Here is a 14,113-nt window from a genome sequence, read left to right as displayed (position 1 = left end):
AGAAGTTTAAGAGGTGACTTAATAGAGGCGTACAAATGATCAGAGGATTAGATAGGGTGTACAGTGAGAGCCTTTATCCTTGGATACTGATGGCTAGCACGAGAGGACATAGCTTTAAATTCAGGGGTGATAGATAAAGGACAGATGTCAGAGGCAGGTTCTTTACGCAGAGACTAGTATGGGTGTGGAATGTCCTGCCTGCAACAGTAGTGGACTCACCAACATTAAGGCTATTTAAATGGTCATTGGATAAACATATGGATGATATTGGAGTAGTGTAGGTTAGATGGGCTTTAGATTGTTTCACAGGTGGGTGCACCATCAAGTGCTGTAATGTTCTATGTTCTATCATTAAAAACCTGGAATTAGAGTCTAATGATGACCATGAAATCATTGTTTGTTGTAAAAATCCATCGGGTTCAGTTTTGGGGCTGCTCAGTGCACAGTTGTTAGCGCTGCTGCCTCACAGCTCCAGGGTCCTGTCTTTGATTCCCAACTTGGGTCACTGTCTGCGTAGAATTTGCGTGTTCTTCCCATATCTGTGTACGTTTCCTCTGGGTGCTCCAGTTTCTTCCCACAATGATATGCAGGTTAGGCGCATTGGCCATGCAAACTTGCCCCTAGTGTTCCAGGAGTATAGGTTACATGGATCAATGGGGTAAATATGTGGGGTTTTGGAAATAGGGCCTGGGATTGGTTTTGGTGCAGACTTGATGGGCTGAATGGCCTTCTGCATTGTAAGGTTTCTTAATTCCATGACGATTTTTAAATGTTCAATTGACTCCCAGCCAAATTAATTTTTTAGTGAGAATTCCAGATTTCCACTGCTCTCTGCATAAAGCGAACTTTAATTTCAAGATTTTGCCCCTCTTGATCTTAACTTTCCCAACCAGAGGGAATAGACTTGGTTTTGTATTTGATAGGGTAGAAGTGATGTTACTTATCCCCGTATATAATCCTTTCAACATTGGTATTGTTCTCGTGAATCTGTGCAATAACTGTTCCAAGATTGATGAAATCTTCCTGAAGTGTGATGTGATGCATAGCACTCAATATGGTATTCTAGATCTCATTTGACCTGAGATTCATACAATTAATTCTGTTTATCCAAGAATGCTTAAGCACAAAGGGAGGTTCTATGTGGGTAACTACTCGACGCACTTACTCCAATTTCTGCAGTGCTCCAAATGGAGTGAGGAAAGGTTTATTTGTTACCATTGCTTAAGTGAAAAAATCAGACCTTGGGAATTGCAAACCTGTGTATTGACATGCATTATAAGAACTTTGCTGTTGGGCATTATGTGGGATATGATTTAAGATTGCTTAGAGTTCTGTGGGTTTCCTGGATGCCTTACCTCATTGATGTGATAGAATTCTTCAAATTGTCTATATTTTTGGGCATTGATTACTTGATTCCAAAGTGCCACATAGGAAATTCGTTAAAAAAAATTAAATTGTATGTGATCATAAGGCAAGGCAGGGAAAAGTGGAAATCTTATGCATCGTTGTTGGGAGTAGAGCTGAATGGGGCCCTGGTCACAATCGAAATTCCATAAGGCTCAGTTTTGCTGGCCATGTTCCACTGCAGTCTGGTTGAAAGCATGAAGGGAATTTTGTGGAAATTTGCACACATTTAAAATAAATTATTCGACAGCTGACCTGAGGGGGAACATTCTTCATGACAGAACCTGCAGTTTGGTCAAAGTATTACTGAGTTAAGAAATTCTGAACACGTCTCCACTCCTGTCTGGGTATAGTTAAAGACTACACTTGAAGAGGGACCTGGAGTTGTGGGTGACAATAGCATGCAGATTGAAGAGTTATAAGGAACATTCAAAGGATTTTGGGGTTAATAGACCATAAGAGATGGGACAGGAGCAGAGGTAGGCCATTTGGCCAATCATATCTGCTCCGCCATTCAATGAGATTGTGACTGATCTGAAATAATAATCCTCAATTCTACTTTCCTGCCTTATCCCCATAACCTTGATTCCTATACTGACTAAACATCAGCCTTGAACACGCCTATCAATTCGGCCTTCACAGCCCTCTGTAGTAAAGAATTCCATAGATTCACTTTTTTGAGAAAATTCCTTTCCACCTATATCTTAAATAGGCCACCTCTTGCTTTGAGTTTGTGTCTCTGGTCCCAGACTTGCCCCACAGGAAATGTAGCTCTTAGCCTGTCAAGCCCCCCTGAGAATCCTGTCTGCCTCAATAAGGTTGTCTCTCATTCTTCTGAACTCCAATGAGTATAATAACACCTATTCAACCTCTCCTCCTAAAAAGATCCCTTCAAACCTGGAATCGACCTAATGGATAACTCATTTTCCAACCTTTTCTCCCTGAAGGCTTTGTGTACAAAAATGCCCTAATTGTCCTACACCCACTTGCCTAGAAATCTACAAAATAAACAGGTGATGCTTTTTTTTAAAAGAAATATGCAGCTTACCTGCCATACTGCTTCGAAACTTCCACCTTTTCACATGATACTACACCTCTGTGCAGCCTATACTCACTTGTTCCTCATACTTGCTCACCTCCACCAGACAACTCTTAGACCTGCTTTTATTGACCCTAGGCAAAGCGACAGCAGCGAAAATTAAACTTCTTAATCACACAAACTGAGCTGTATGCACACTTCATGAGCCGGAAAAGAGCTTCTGGGAATGATGCACTGCAGGAGGAAATCTTGATGAAGCTGGACGACAGTGTGATGTACAGACAGATTGACATCGGAGGAGGAGTGATGGTTAATGTCAGTCAAGAGGATTATGGTAAGAAAGTGCTATAATACTCAAAGTGAAAGTGTATGTCTGTGAATCAGTATGTTTCTGTAATCCCCAGGCTTCCGCCACCTTTGTGTGTTTGTGTGGACATAGACCAGCAAATTGAAAATTCCTCTGCTTCCCTTCAAATGGTGCTGAGATCTTTTATCCTCACCTGTGAGGAAAGATGAAGCCTTGGTTTAACCATGCTCATCTCATTTTCGCTTGAAAGCATTCATTTTCCCGCAGTTGTTGCTTTCTGTCTCAGATGTTCCTTCTATTTATGTGATTACATTTCTTTCATTTTCTCAGTGAGACTCTAATAGAGCATCATAGAATACTACAATGTAGGAGGTCTTTCAACTCATTTGAGTCTGCGCTGACCACAATCCCACATGCTCTGTATCCCCATGACCCTATATGTTTACCCTAGCTAGTCTCCTTGATACTAAGGGGCAATTTACTATGGCCAATGCACCTAACCCACACATCTTTGGACTGTGGGAGGAAACTGGAGCACCCAGAGGAAACTCACGCAGACATGAGGAAAGCATGCAAACTCCATGTAGACAGTGACCCAAGTCGGGAATCGAACCCGGGTCCCTGGTGCTGTGAGGCAGCAGTGCTAACCACTGTACTATCGTGCTGCATCTTATCAAAACGCCTTTCAGGCAGGTCTCAGCATTCAGTGACTACAACTGGAAATTGCTCTTGTTGTCTACACTCATACATGACAGAATAACTTTATTAGTGGTGTGCTGGAAGGAGTGCAGTATCTGTAAAAGCATATTCTTATTAAAATCCACATGTGCAGGATAGAAACAAAGGAACTTAAAGGGGAAGCCATGTAGTATTTTTTAAAAATAACGTTTCACTCAGACAGCCAGTTTTAAATCGAAGGAACATAGAAACAGGAGTAGGCTATTTGAGCCTGCTCTGCCATTCAATGAAAACATGGCTGAAATGGTTATGGTTTCATCTCAACTTCCTGGTTGCCCCCATCCCACACAACTCTTGACTCCCTTGTTTATCAAAAATCATAATTAACTCTGCCTTGAATAACTTCAATGACCCATTCACCTCTGCTCTCTGGGGAAGAAAATTCCACGTACTAAAAAAAGATACAATTGCATAAGAAATTATACTCAATGACCAATTGTATAATGCACCTTGTTTTATGATTAGTTGCTTTTTGATTGGTGAAGCATGCTACCAAAGGAAGATTTATGGCATCGTTAGCTGGAAATTACTTAGATTCTGAGTGACCTGCTTTGACTACTTTTAATACACCTGTGATTAAAGAGCAAATGGCCTCCAGTGGGTTTCAGTGTCACATCTCCAATATCCTGTTCTGTTCTGGTGGGTGAGTTTTTTACTGACAGTATCCCAACACTCAGACTCAGGAAAAAAAAAGCACACCATGGCACTCAAATGGAGATTTTATTTCAAAGACGACGAAAGATCCATTGCCCAGTGTCCTTGTACCCCTCCATCCTTTTTTGTCCCATGTCAGCTCTTCCCTGTGCCACCATGTTAGAAACTCCTCTGATCCTGATGTTGCTGATTTGCTGCCATGTGAATGAACCTGAGCCTTTGGAAATCTGACCTTAACAGATCCTGCATTTTTGGGTAAGGCCTGTCCGTTTCAGTACCCTAGTACAGAGGGACTAAGCTGTGTACATGGAGGTTGCAGTATTGGCAAAATATAAGAAAAATACTAGAATCCATATATTTTAGGTGAGAGTAACAAGGCACTTAAGAATTGGCAGAGTGAATGTGGAATTGTGAAAGGGAAATTTTGCTTGACAGTGGTTTGGAGTTTAATGAGGATGTTGGGTAACAAACTGATGTAGTATATTTATATATTCAAAAACCCTTGATAAGATGCTGCCTAAGTGGTTGTTGCATAATTTTAGGCCTCATAGAATTGAGCATAATATGTAAGCATGGTTAGAAGATTTGTTAACAGACAGAAGATGAAAGTAGAAATAAATGGGTAATTTTCATGTTGCAAGTGGTGCTTGTGTCTCACCTATTTACAAACTTTGTCAATGGCATAAACAAGGAACTGAATGTGTTGTGTCAAGTTTGATACATCGTTACAATCACAGAATTTAGGTGGGAAAGTAAGCTGCGGGGAGACAGATTGTAAAAGGTTATAGACAGGTTATGTCTTTGGGGGCACAGATCATAGAAAGTTAACGTGCAGATACAATAAACCTTTATTAGGAGAGCCTTTATTATAAAGGAATTTATACATTTAGTTTGGCCTCCTTACCAAAGGAAGGATTATACTTAGCTTTGGGGAAGTACATTGAAAATTCACTGAACTGATTCTTGTGATGAAGAATTGTCCTAAAAGATGATTAATTAGTTTGGGCCTATGTTCCCTGGAGCTTAAAAGATTGAAAGGTGATTTCGTTGAAACAAATAAAATTCTTAAGGGGTTGAACAAGGTAGGTACTTGCAAAGAGCTGTTTCCCCTGACTTGGAGAGTCTAGAACGAAGATGGACAGTCTCATAAGTAATTGGTTATTTTGGATTGAGATGATAAATTTCTCCACTTGAAGATTCTGAACTTTTGAATTCCCTGCTGCAAAGTGCTGTGGATGCTTTTTTTGGCACAATCCAATTTTCTTTTAATTCTACAGCAAACTCAGGATAGGGTGAACTGAAAGGGTTAGTTTATTTGCAGACACTCAAAGCTCTAAAGAGGGTTTGCAGTGTTTCTTGCCCCCCCCACCTTTGCATTCATACAGCAAAATAAAGGGATATAGAAAAAAATTTACAGTGCCGAGACAGCAGAGAAACTAAACATTGTTTCATACGGATTCCAAAGTCAAAGACCAATGAGATATTGCTTCACAAAGGCCAGTGAACTGAAAATGAAGCTGTATAATTTACTTTTCAGATGGTGTTGACATCACACAATGAGATAGGAATGTAGAGAAGAATCAGTCTTATAGGGTTGGTACAGAATTTTCATCAGAAGCAGAGCTGTTGGGTCTAGGTGTCCAACCTGTGCCAGAGATTCTTGTCTGTGACACTGTTAGTCTGTTTTTTTTTAAAAGCCAATAGACTTTGCAGTTCAGAGAGCCAGTACAGTCCAGAAATTGATGTCATGTGATTCCCCACTTCACAGACTTTGTATTCTTGTGTGGATGCCCAAGATTGTTAAATGTCTCAACCATTAGGAATTGAAAGCAAGATTGCAGGGGCTGATCTTTTATTTTAGCAGACAGATGGACTCCAGTTGGCCAGTCTGGTTTATGAAAATGCAAATGGCCTTTTATAGCTCTTTGAATTTGGACTGGGCAATCCATTGGGGGTTGTTAATGGCTGTTCAGGGATAACAATGGGTGCTGCTTTGATACTGCCAGGTATTTCTTTTGTTTGGGTCATAGACATAGATTCAGTCATTTTAAATCCTTGTCCAGTTTGAATTTGTTTTAAAGATAGTAATGTGCTTTTCTGTTTTTTTAAAATTATACAGGGTGAGGGTCTAGTCCCTCACAAAGGCAATCAAAGGATATAGGAGTCAAATGTGAAGTTGTAGCTGAGGTGGAAGATCAGCCCAACTAATTCCAGACAGGGATTGAGCTCGAGTCCTCCTTGTCTGTGTCTCCAAACCAGACCAAATGTTCATTTGAGTCATCTGTCAGTGCATTATTAACCAGGTTGTCATTATTATAATGTTACAATACATTGTCACAATTCATTTGGTCTGCAACCTACCTATGCACACCGTATGGTCTGACTCATCCATATTGTGAACACACATTGCTGCTGGATAGCAGCTAAGTTCCAAAATGGGAGTATATAAAGTTATACAATTTATTCCTTTGCCCCTAGTTGAATTCCACCAGTTTTTTGCTCTTTACATCAATGAGTTGCCAAGAATTTGGGACAAAATTTCCAGCCCCTCTGCTAGAGATAGTTAGATTAAACAGACATGAGAGCATCAAACATTTTACTAATTGTTTTGGCCTGCCTAGGTTTTCTGTGCATTGTTTTCAGATTTTCTGGGAGCCTAAGGGGTTGGCAAAGGGAGACAAACCTCCATAGAGATCCCATTCCTGGCTGTCCTTCTACAGAGCCAATAGAAACAAGCAGCAAAAAAAAAACACATTCCAGACACTTTGAACCACATCAACAAGCAGACCAATGTTTGCTGTAGAAAATAAATAGTTTGGGCAGGTACAGACTGGAGCATTACAATACAAGGAGAAAATGTGCAACCTGGGATTTTATACCCCTGCACACAAGTTGTCTTGATGCTGGGCTATAATAATACTAAACCAGTGAAAAATACCAGTCTATCCACAGTCATTAACAATCAAAACCCAGAGCCTGAACATGATGTGTCTTGCCCAATTTGTCCCATTTCACAGTACACATCCGAAAGGAACTGAATAAATGAGAGACCAGCCTTATACTGTTGGTCATCACTGAACGTGCGTTGATACTGATACGTGTGAAGGGGAGCAATATCCTTGAACAGTTCATGCACTGAAGCTATTAGACCCATCATATCTTCTTTGGCTCTTTTATAAAGCTATCCAATGAATCCCACGCCTTTGTTCTTTCCCCATCGTTTTTACTGAGATTTTTTTCCCTTTGGAAATTGAATATATAAAAAAATACATTTTGAATGTTACTAAATTACCTTCCACCTTCCTTTCGGGCAGAGCATTTTGGATTATAATGATTTAGTGTTTTCAGAAAGAAAATCTCAAGTTGTCTCTAGATCCATTGCATTAAATCTGGTGTCTTGTTGTTATTGGCCTTTCTGCCATTGGAAACAGCATTTCCTTAATTTATTTTGAACACCTCTATCAAATTCCTTAACCTTCCTCACTTTGATGAAAACAACCTCAGTTTCTCCACATTATTGAAATTCCTTAACCTTGATGGCATTTTGGTAAACCTCTGCATCTTCTCTGATGCCTCCTTGAAGTTTGGTGCCCAAAATTGAAAACACTACTACAGCTGAAGAGCAAGTGGTGATTTATATAGTTTAACATAACCTAACATATTTGTATTTGATATCTAATAGTGAAGCTCAGAATCAAAGATGCTTTGTTAATATCCTTCTCAAATTTATCCTACCACATTCATAGAATTGTGTACTTGGAGCCCCTGCTGTCTTTTCTGCACCCTTTTTTAAAATTGTACCGTTTAGCCCATACTGCATCTCCTCATTCTTCCTGCCAAAACGTATCAGCTCATATATCTGTGTTAATTCCTTCTGCCCTTTAACTGTCTTTTTCACCAGTCTTGTTAGATTCTCCTTAGTCTATTACCATTTCAAGTTTTAAATTATCTTCAAATGGGAAATTATGCCCTGTATACTTAAGTTCTTGTCACTAACGTATCAAAAATAGCCATGCGCCCCAAATGTAATTTACACTCTGCTTTTTGTCCCTTTATCCAGCTTTGTATCCAAATGTCCACTGTCTCTTTAATCTGTGGACTTCAATTTTGCTAGCAGTTCCATTATGTGTTATTTATTTCAAACACCTCTTGGAACTACATACACAATATCACTGCACTAAGGGGGACTTAGTGGTAGGGGATGGGGAAATGGCTGAGGTCTTAAATAACTTTTTTGTTTCGGTCTTCACGGAGGAGGACGTGAATAATTTGCCGGGTGTTAGAGATGGAAAGGTGGTAGGACTGGAGGGTCTCGATGACATTACTGTTACTAGAGAGGCGGTGCTCGACAGACTGGAGGGGCTGATTGTGGACAAGTCCCCAGGACCGGATGGAATGCATCCGAGGGTTCTGAAAGAAATGGCGGAGGTGATAGTGGATGCCTTGGTGGTTATTTTCCAGACGTCGCTGGATTCCGGGGAAGTGCCGGAAGATTGGAAAACGGCTAATGTTACGCCGTTGTTTAAGAAGGGTGCCAGGCAAAAGGCGGGGAATTATAGGGCGGTTAGTTTAACATCTGTTGTAGGTAAAATGTTAGAATCCGTCATCAAGGAGGAAATAGCGAGGCATCTTGAGGGGAATTGCTTGATAGAGCAGACACAGCACGGTTTCATTAAGGGGAAGTCGTGTCTGACGAATTTACTGGAGTTCTATGAGGATGTGTCTAGGGCAGTGGATAGAGGAGAGCCGGTGGATGTGGTCTTTCTTGATTTTCAGAAGGCATTTGACAAGGTACCTCACAAGAGGTTATTGCAGAAGGTCAGGGGGCATGGAGTTGGGGGTAGGGTGTGAGCGTGGATAGAGGATTGGTTGTCAAATAGGAGGCAGAGAGTGGGGGTCAATGGGTGCTATTCGGATTGGCAGTTGGTGACTAGCGGAGTGCCTCAGGGGTCGGTGCTGGGGCCTCAGCTATTTACCATTTATATAGATGATCTGGAGGAGGGAACCGAGTGTATGGTGTCGAAATTTGCTGATGACACCAAGATTGGAGGAACGGCAAATTGTGCGGAGGGTGTGCAGAGTCTGCAGAGGAATCTAGAAAGGCTGGGCGAATGGGCCAGGAAATGGCAAATGGAATTTAATGTTGGCAAGTGCGAGGTGGTCCACTTTGGTAGGAATAATGGTAGGAAGGATGATTACTTACGTGGCGAAAAACTGCAGCAGGCGACGGTGCAGAGGGACCTCGGGGCCCTTGTGCATGAGTCGCAAAAACCCAGCTTGCAGGTACAGCAGGTGGTCAGGAAGGCGAATGGGATGCTGGCCTTCATAGCGAGGGGGATTGAATATAAAAGTAGGGAGGCCTTGCTGTGGCTATATAGGGCATTGGTGAGGCCGCAGCTGGAGTACTGTGTGCAGTTTTGGGCGCTGTACTTACGCAAGGATATTTTGGCCTTGGAGGGAGTGCAGAGGAGGTTTACTAGGCTGATGCCGGAGTTGAGAGGGTTGAGCTATGAGGAGAGGCTGAATAAACTAGGCTTGTACTCGTTAGAGTTTAGAAGAATGAGGGGAGATCTTATTGAGACGTACAAGATGAGGGGAGATCTTATTGAGACGTACAAGATGATGAATGGGATGGATGGGATAGAGGTGGAAAGACTCTTCCCGCTCAAAGAACAGTAGGACTAGAGGGCGCAGCCTCAAGATAAAGGGGGGGTGGTTTAGAACGGAGTTGAGGAGGAACTTCTTCACTCAAAGGGTGGTGAATCTCTGGAATTCTCTGCCCGTTGAAGTGGTGGAGGCTACCTCGCTAAATATTTTTAAGACGCGGGTTGATGGGTTTTTGATAAGAGAGGGGATTAAGGGTTATGGGGAGAGGGCGGGAATGTGGAACTGAGCCACAACAGATCAGCCATGATCTTATTGAATGGCGGGGCAGGCTCGAAGGGCCAGATGGCCTACTCCTCCTATTTCTTATGTTCTTAATGTCCTCGACTATCAAAGAATTCCATCAAATAAGTGTGATTTGCTTATAACAAATTGCTGACTTTCATTTATTAGCCCATATTTTCCAAATGCAAATTAATTTTGTACTATATTACTGTGTCCAAAAGTATCGATGTTTGGCGCACTGGTCCATTGATACCTCTCCCCTTTTTAAACAGGGGTATAATATTTGCGAGCCTCTGGCATCACTCTCATATTCATGAAGGTTTGGAGCTTGTGGCCAGAACGATTTGCATTCTTTCTTCCTTCATAACTTAGGATGTATCCTATTTGAATCTGGTAACTTTTCAACTTTGAGGACTGCAGACGTTTTAAATGCATCTTCCCTATCTCTTTTTATCCTATCCAATGTCACCACTGCTTCCGCCTATTTGCTACTTGTCTTGTGAAGACAGTTCCCGAACACTTACTTGATGTCTCAGCTATGCTCTCAGCCTCTTTTTAGTGTCCTACACTTTGACTAACTTTTTGGAATTTCTGTTTTTAAAACTTTTGGGTTTCCTTTTGTATATTGGAAACTTGATCTTTTCTCAAAGCCTCAGCCTGTCCTTCATTGCTGTCTTTATTTCTCCTTTGTATTTTATATATTTAGCTTAGTTCTTTACTGCATTCAGAACTTTACAATTGTCAGCTGCCTTTTTCTGTTTCCTTTTAACTCCCAAATCTTTCGTCATCCATGGACACTTTTCTTTTCCCCTGTTCACAAATGAGTCCATCCTATACCTGAGCCATCTCCTTTTTGTAAGTCTCCCATTGTTAATTACTGTTTTGCCTATTAAATTTTATTTCAGTCCACTTGGGCATGATTTTCATTTTGGATTACTGCTAACCCTCCTCCGGTTGAAGTATTTTTATGCTTCGTTGCACCTTGTCCTTTTCCATGACTATAACCTGATATTGTGTTCACTGTTCCCCATTTATGCCCCTACTGAAACATGCTCCACTCTCCCCTCCTCCTCCATACCCAGGATGACTACTTTGCTTGGTGTACTAGGAATACATTTCAGGAATTTATTCCTCTTTCCTCTTTATATTGTTACTATCCCAGTTTCTATTGGCATCATTGAAGGTGCCCATTATCATGTCCACCTTTCCTATAAAATACCTGCAAGTTTGCGCCTCTGTTTCCTTCCCATCATTCAGTGACCTGTTGTTTCTTAACCCTAATCAAATATGTTCTGTCTTTGATCCCTCACATCCATCGTTCCCTCTAGCATAATAATGGGTGCTTTGATCGATGTAGCTACTCCCCAGCTCCTCCTTGTATATTTCTCGATCTATCCTAATACCTAATCACCAAGAATATTAAAATTCCCAAATTTTCTTTTGTTTGTTCTTTCTGCTATTCTTCTCCACCAAGTCTATTATTGTTAGTATATCATTTGGTGATTTAGAGGCTTGTGCTTGATGCTTTCCAACTTTATTTATGTGCATGCGTTCCAAATCCATATTCGACTGCATTACATTTGCTGCTCCTATTTCTGAACTCTTCACTCTGATACAAAAACTGGGAAAGGTAAATTGCATCTTTCTTCCCAATACACTTTTTTCTTCTCTCTTTCCGTGTGCTTTTTACCACCCCCCCCGCCAAATTTGTTCTGAAGACTTGCTGGCTATATGATACTGAATAGAGTGTCCCTGGGTCAAAGGTGCGATGCTGTATTAAACTTTTACATGCATCATTGTAAAACCCAAGAATCGCCAAAAGATTTAATGCATAAATATGGCAAGTTTTGGGAACCTTGGATAATGAGATAATATAAGCCTAGTCAAAGGAAAAAAGGAAGCTTTTGTCAAAGCTAGGGAGCTGGGAACACACAAAGCAAGTAAATACAAGTAAAGTGGAAAGAAACTTAAGCAAGGAGTAAGGAGGGCTTGAAGGGTTCACAAAAAAGCATTGGCCAGCAGGATTAAAGAAAATCCCAAGGCTTTTTATACATTTATATAAAGAGCAAGAGGATAACCAGGGAGATGGTTGTCCCACTCAAAGACAAGAGAGGGAATCTATGCATGGAGCCAGAGGAAATGGATGAGATATTAATTGAATACTTTGCGTCAGCATTCACCAAAGAGAAGGACTTGGTGGATGAGGAGTTTGGGAAAGGGTGTGTAGATAGTTTGAGTCGTGTTGAGATCAAAAAGGAGGTGGTATTGCAGTTCTTGAGAAACATTAGGTAGACAAGTCCCCAGGACCTGATGGTATATGCCTCAGAATATTGAGAGAGGCAAGGGAGGAAATTACTGGGGCCTTGAGAGAACTTTTTGTATCCTCACTGGCTACAGGAGACGTCTCAGAGGATTGGAGAATAGCCAAAGTTTCTTTGTTTAAGAAGGGTAGCAAGAGTAATCCAGGTAATTACAGGCCGGTGAGCCTTACATCAGTGGTAGGGAAATTATTGGAAAGGATTCTTCGAGACAGGATTTATTCCCACTTGGAAATAAGTGGACGTATTAGTGAGAGACAACATGGTTTTGTGAAGGGGAGATCATGTCTCATGAACTTGATCATTTTTTGAGGAAGTGATGAAGATGATTGAGAGAAGGGCAGTGGATGTTATCTACATGGACTTCAGTAAGACCTTTGACAAGGTCCCTCATGGCAGACTGATGCAGAAGGTGAGGTCGCATAGAATCAGAGGTGAGCTGGCAAGGTAGATACAAAACTGGCTCAAAGAAGACAGAGGGTAGCAGTAGAAGGATGCGTTTCTGAATGGAGGGCTTTGACAAGTGGCGTTCCTCACGGATCAGAGCTGGGACTTTGCTGTTCGTAATATATATAAATGATTTGGAGGAAAAAGTAACTGATTTGATGAGTAAGTTTGTGGATGACACAAAGACTGGTGGATTTACAGGTAGCGATGAGGTCCATCAGAGGATACAGCAAGATATAGATCGGTTGGAGATTTGGGCGGAGAGATGGTAGATGGAGTTTAATCCAGACAAATGTGAGGTAATGCATTTTGGAAGGCCTAATACAGATAGGAAATATACAGTAAATGTGAGAACCCTTAAGAGTATTAATAGGCAAAGGGATCAGAGGTGGTGTGGTGATACAAGTACACAAATCACTGAAGTGGCAATGCAGGTGGAGCAGATAGTCAAAAAGGCCGTCAAGAAGGCATATAGCATGCTTGCCTTTATTGGCCGGGACATTGAGTTTAACAATTGGCAAGTCAGGCTGCACTTGGAATATAGTGTTCGGTTCTGGTTGCCATGCTAGCAGAAGTATGTGAAGGCTTTAGAGAGGGTACAAAAAAGATTTACCAGGATGTTGCTTGGTTTAGAGGGTATTAGCTGTGAAGAGAGGTTGGAGAAACTTGGTTTGCTCTCACTGTAGTGACGGAGGTTGAGGGGTGACCAGATAGAAGCCTACAAGATTGAGAGGCATAGACAGAGTGGATAGTTGAAGCTTTTTCCCAGAGTGAAAGAGTCAATTACTAGGGTTCATAGGTTTAAGGGTGCAAGGGGCAAGGTTTAAAGGAGATGTACGAGGCAGATTTTTTACACGGAGGGTGATGGGTGCCTGGAACTCATTGCTGGGGGAGGTAGTGGAAGCAGATACAGTTGTGGCTTTTAAGGGGCATCTGGACAATAACATGAATAGGATGGGAATAAAGGGATATGATCCCCGGAAGGGTAAAGGGTTTTAGTTAAGTCAGGAAGCATGGTCGGCGCAGGCTTGGACGGCCGAAGCACCTGTTCCTGTTCTGTAATTTTTTTTTGTTCTTTGTATTGACTCCACCATTTCACAAGTCAAACCCTTGCTGTATAGCTACGTTGCTGTAAATCCCGGGAGCACAGCTCAGGACTAATATGCATAAATTAGCAACATGTTACTCTAGAACAGACTGCACCTTAACAAGAGCTCTTAGTGTGTCAGTTGCAGATAATGATTGCACAGTGAATCCATTTCATGGAGAATCCACCACACAGGAGATTGCGCTGGGGTCTGCTGAGAACTCTCCTCT

At 41.5% G+C, this 14,113-nt stretch overlaps 1 protein-coding gene across 4 annotated transcripts in view; it reads left to right on the top strand.

Annotated features, from left to right (window-relative positions):
* Positions 1-14,113, top strand: part of ino80 (INO80 complex ATPase subunit) — a 210,204-nt gene that overhangs the window by 66,062 nt on the left and 130,029 nt on the right. For all 4 annotated transcript variants that reach the window (XM_080202971.1, XM_080202972.1, XM_080202970.1 and 1 more), the window contains exon 10: positions 2,582-2,777. In XM_080202971.1, coding sequence (XP_080059097.1) covers positions 2,582-2,777 — 196 coding nt within the window. The remainder of the gene's footprint in view (positions 1-2,581; positions 2,778-14,113) is intronic.

The sequence above is a fragment of the Carcharhinus amblyrhynchos genome, chromosome 14 (assembly GCF_965287045.1).
Source record: "Carcharhinus amblyrhynchos chromosome 14, sCarAmb.v2.hapA, whole genome shotgun sequence".
Lineage (NCBI taxonomy): Eukaryota > Metazoa > Chordata > Chondrichthyes > Carcharhiniformes > Carcharhinidae > Carcharhinus > Carcharhinus amblyrhynchos.
This window is presented reverse-complemented; position numbering and strand designations above follow the sequence as displayed.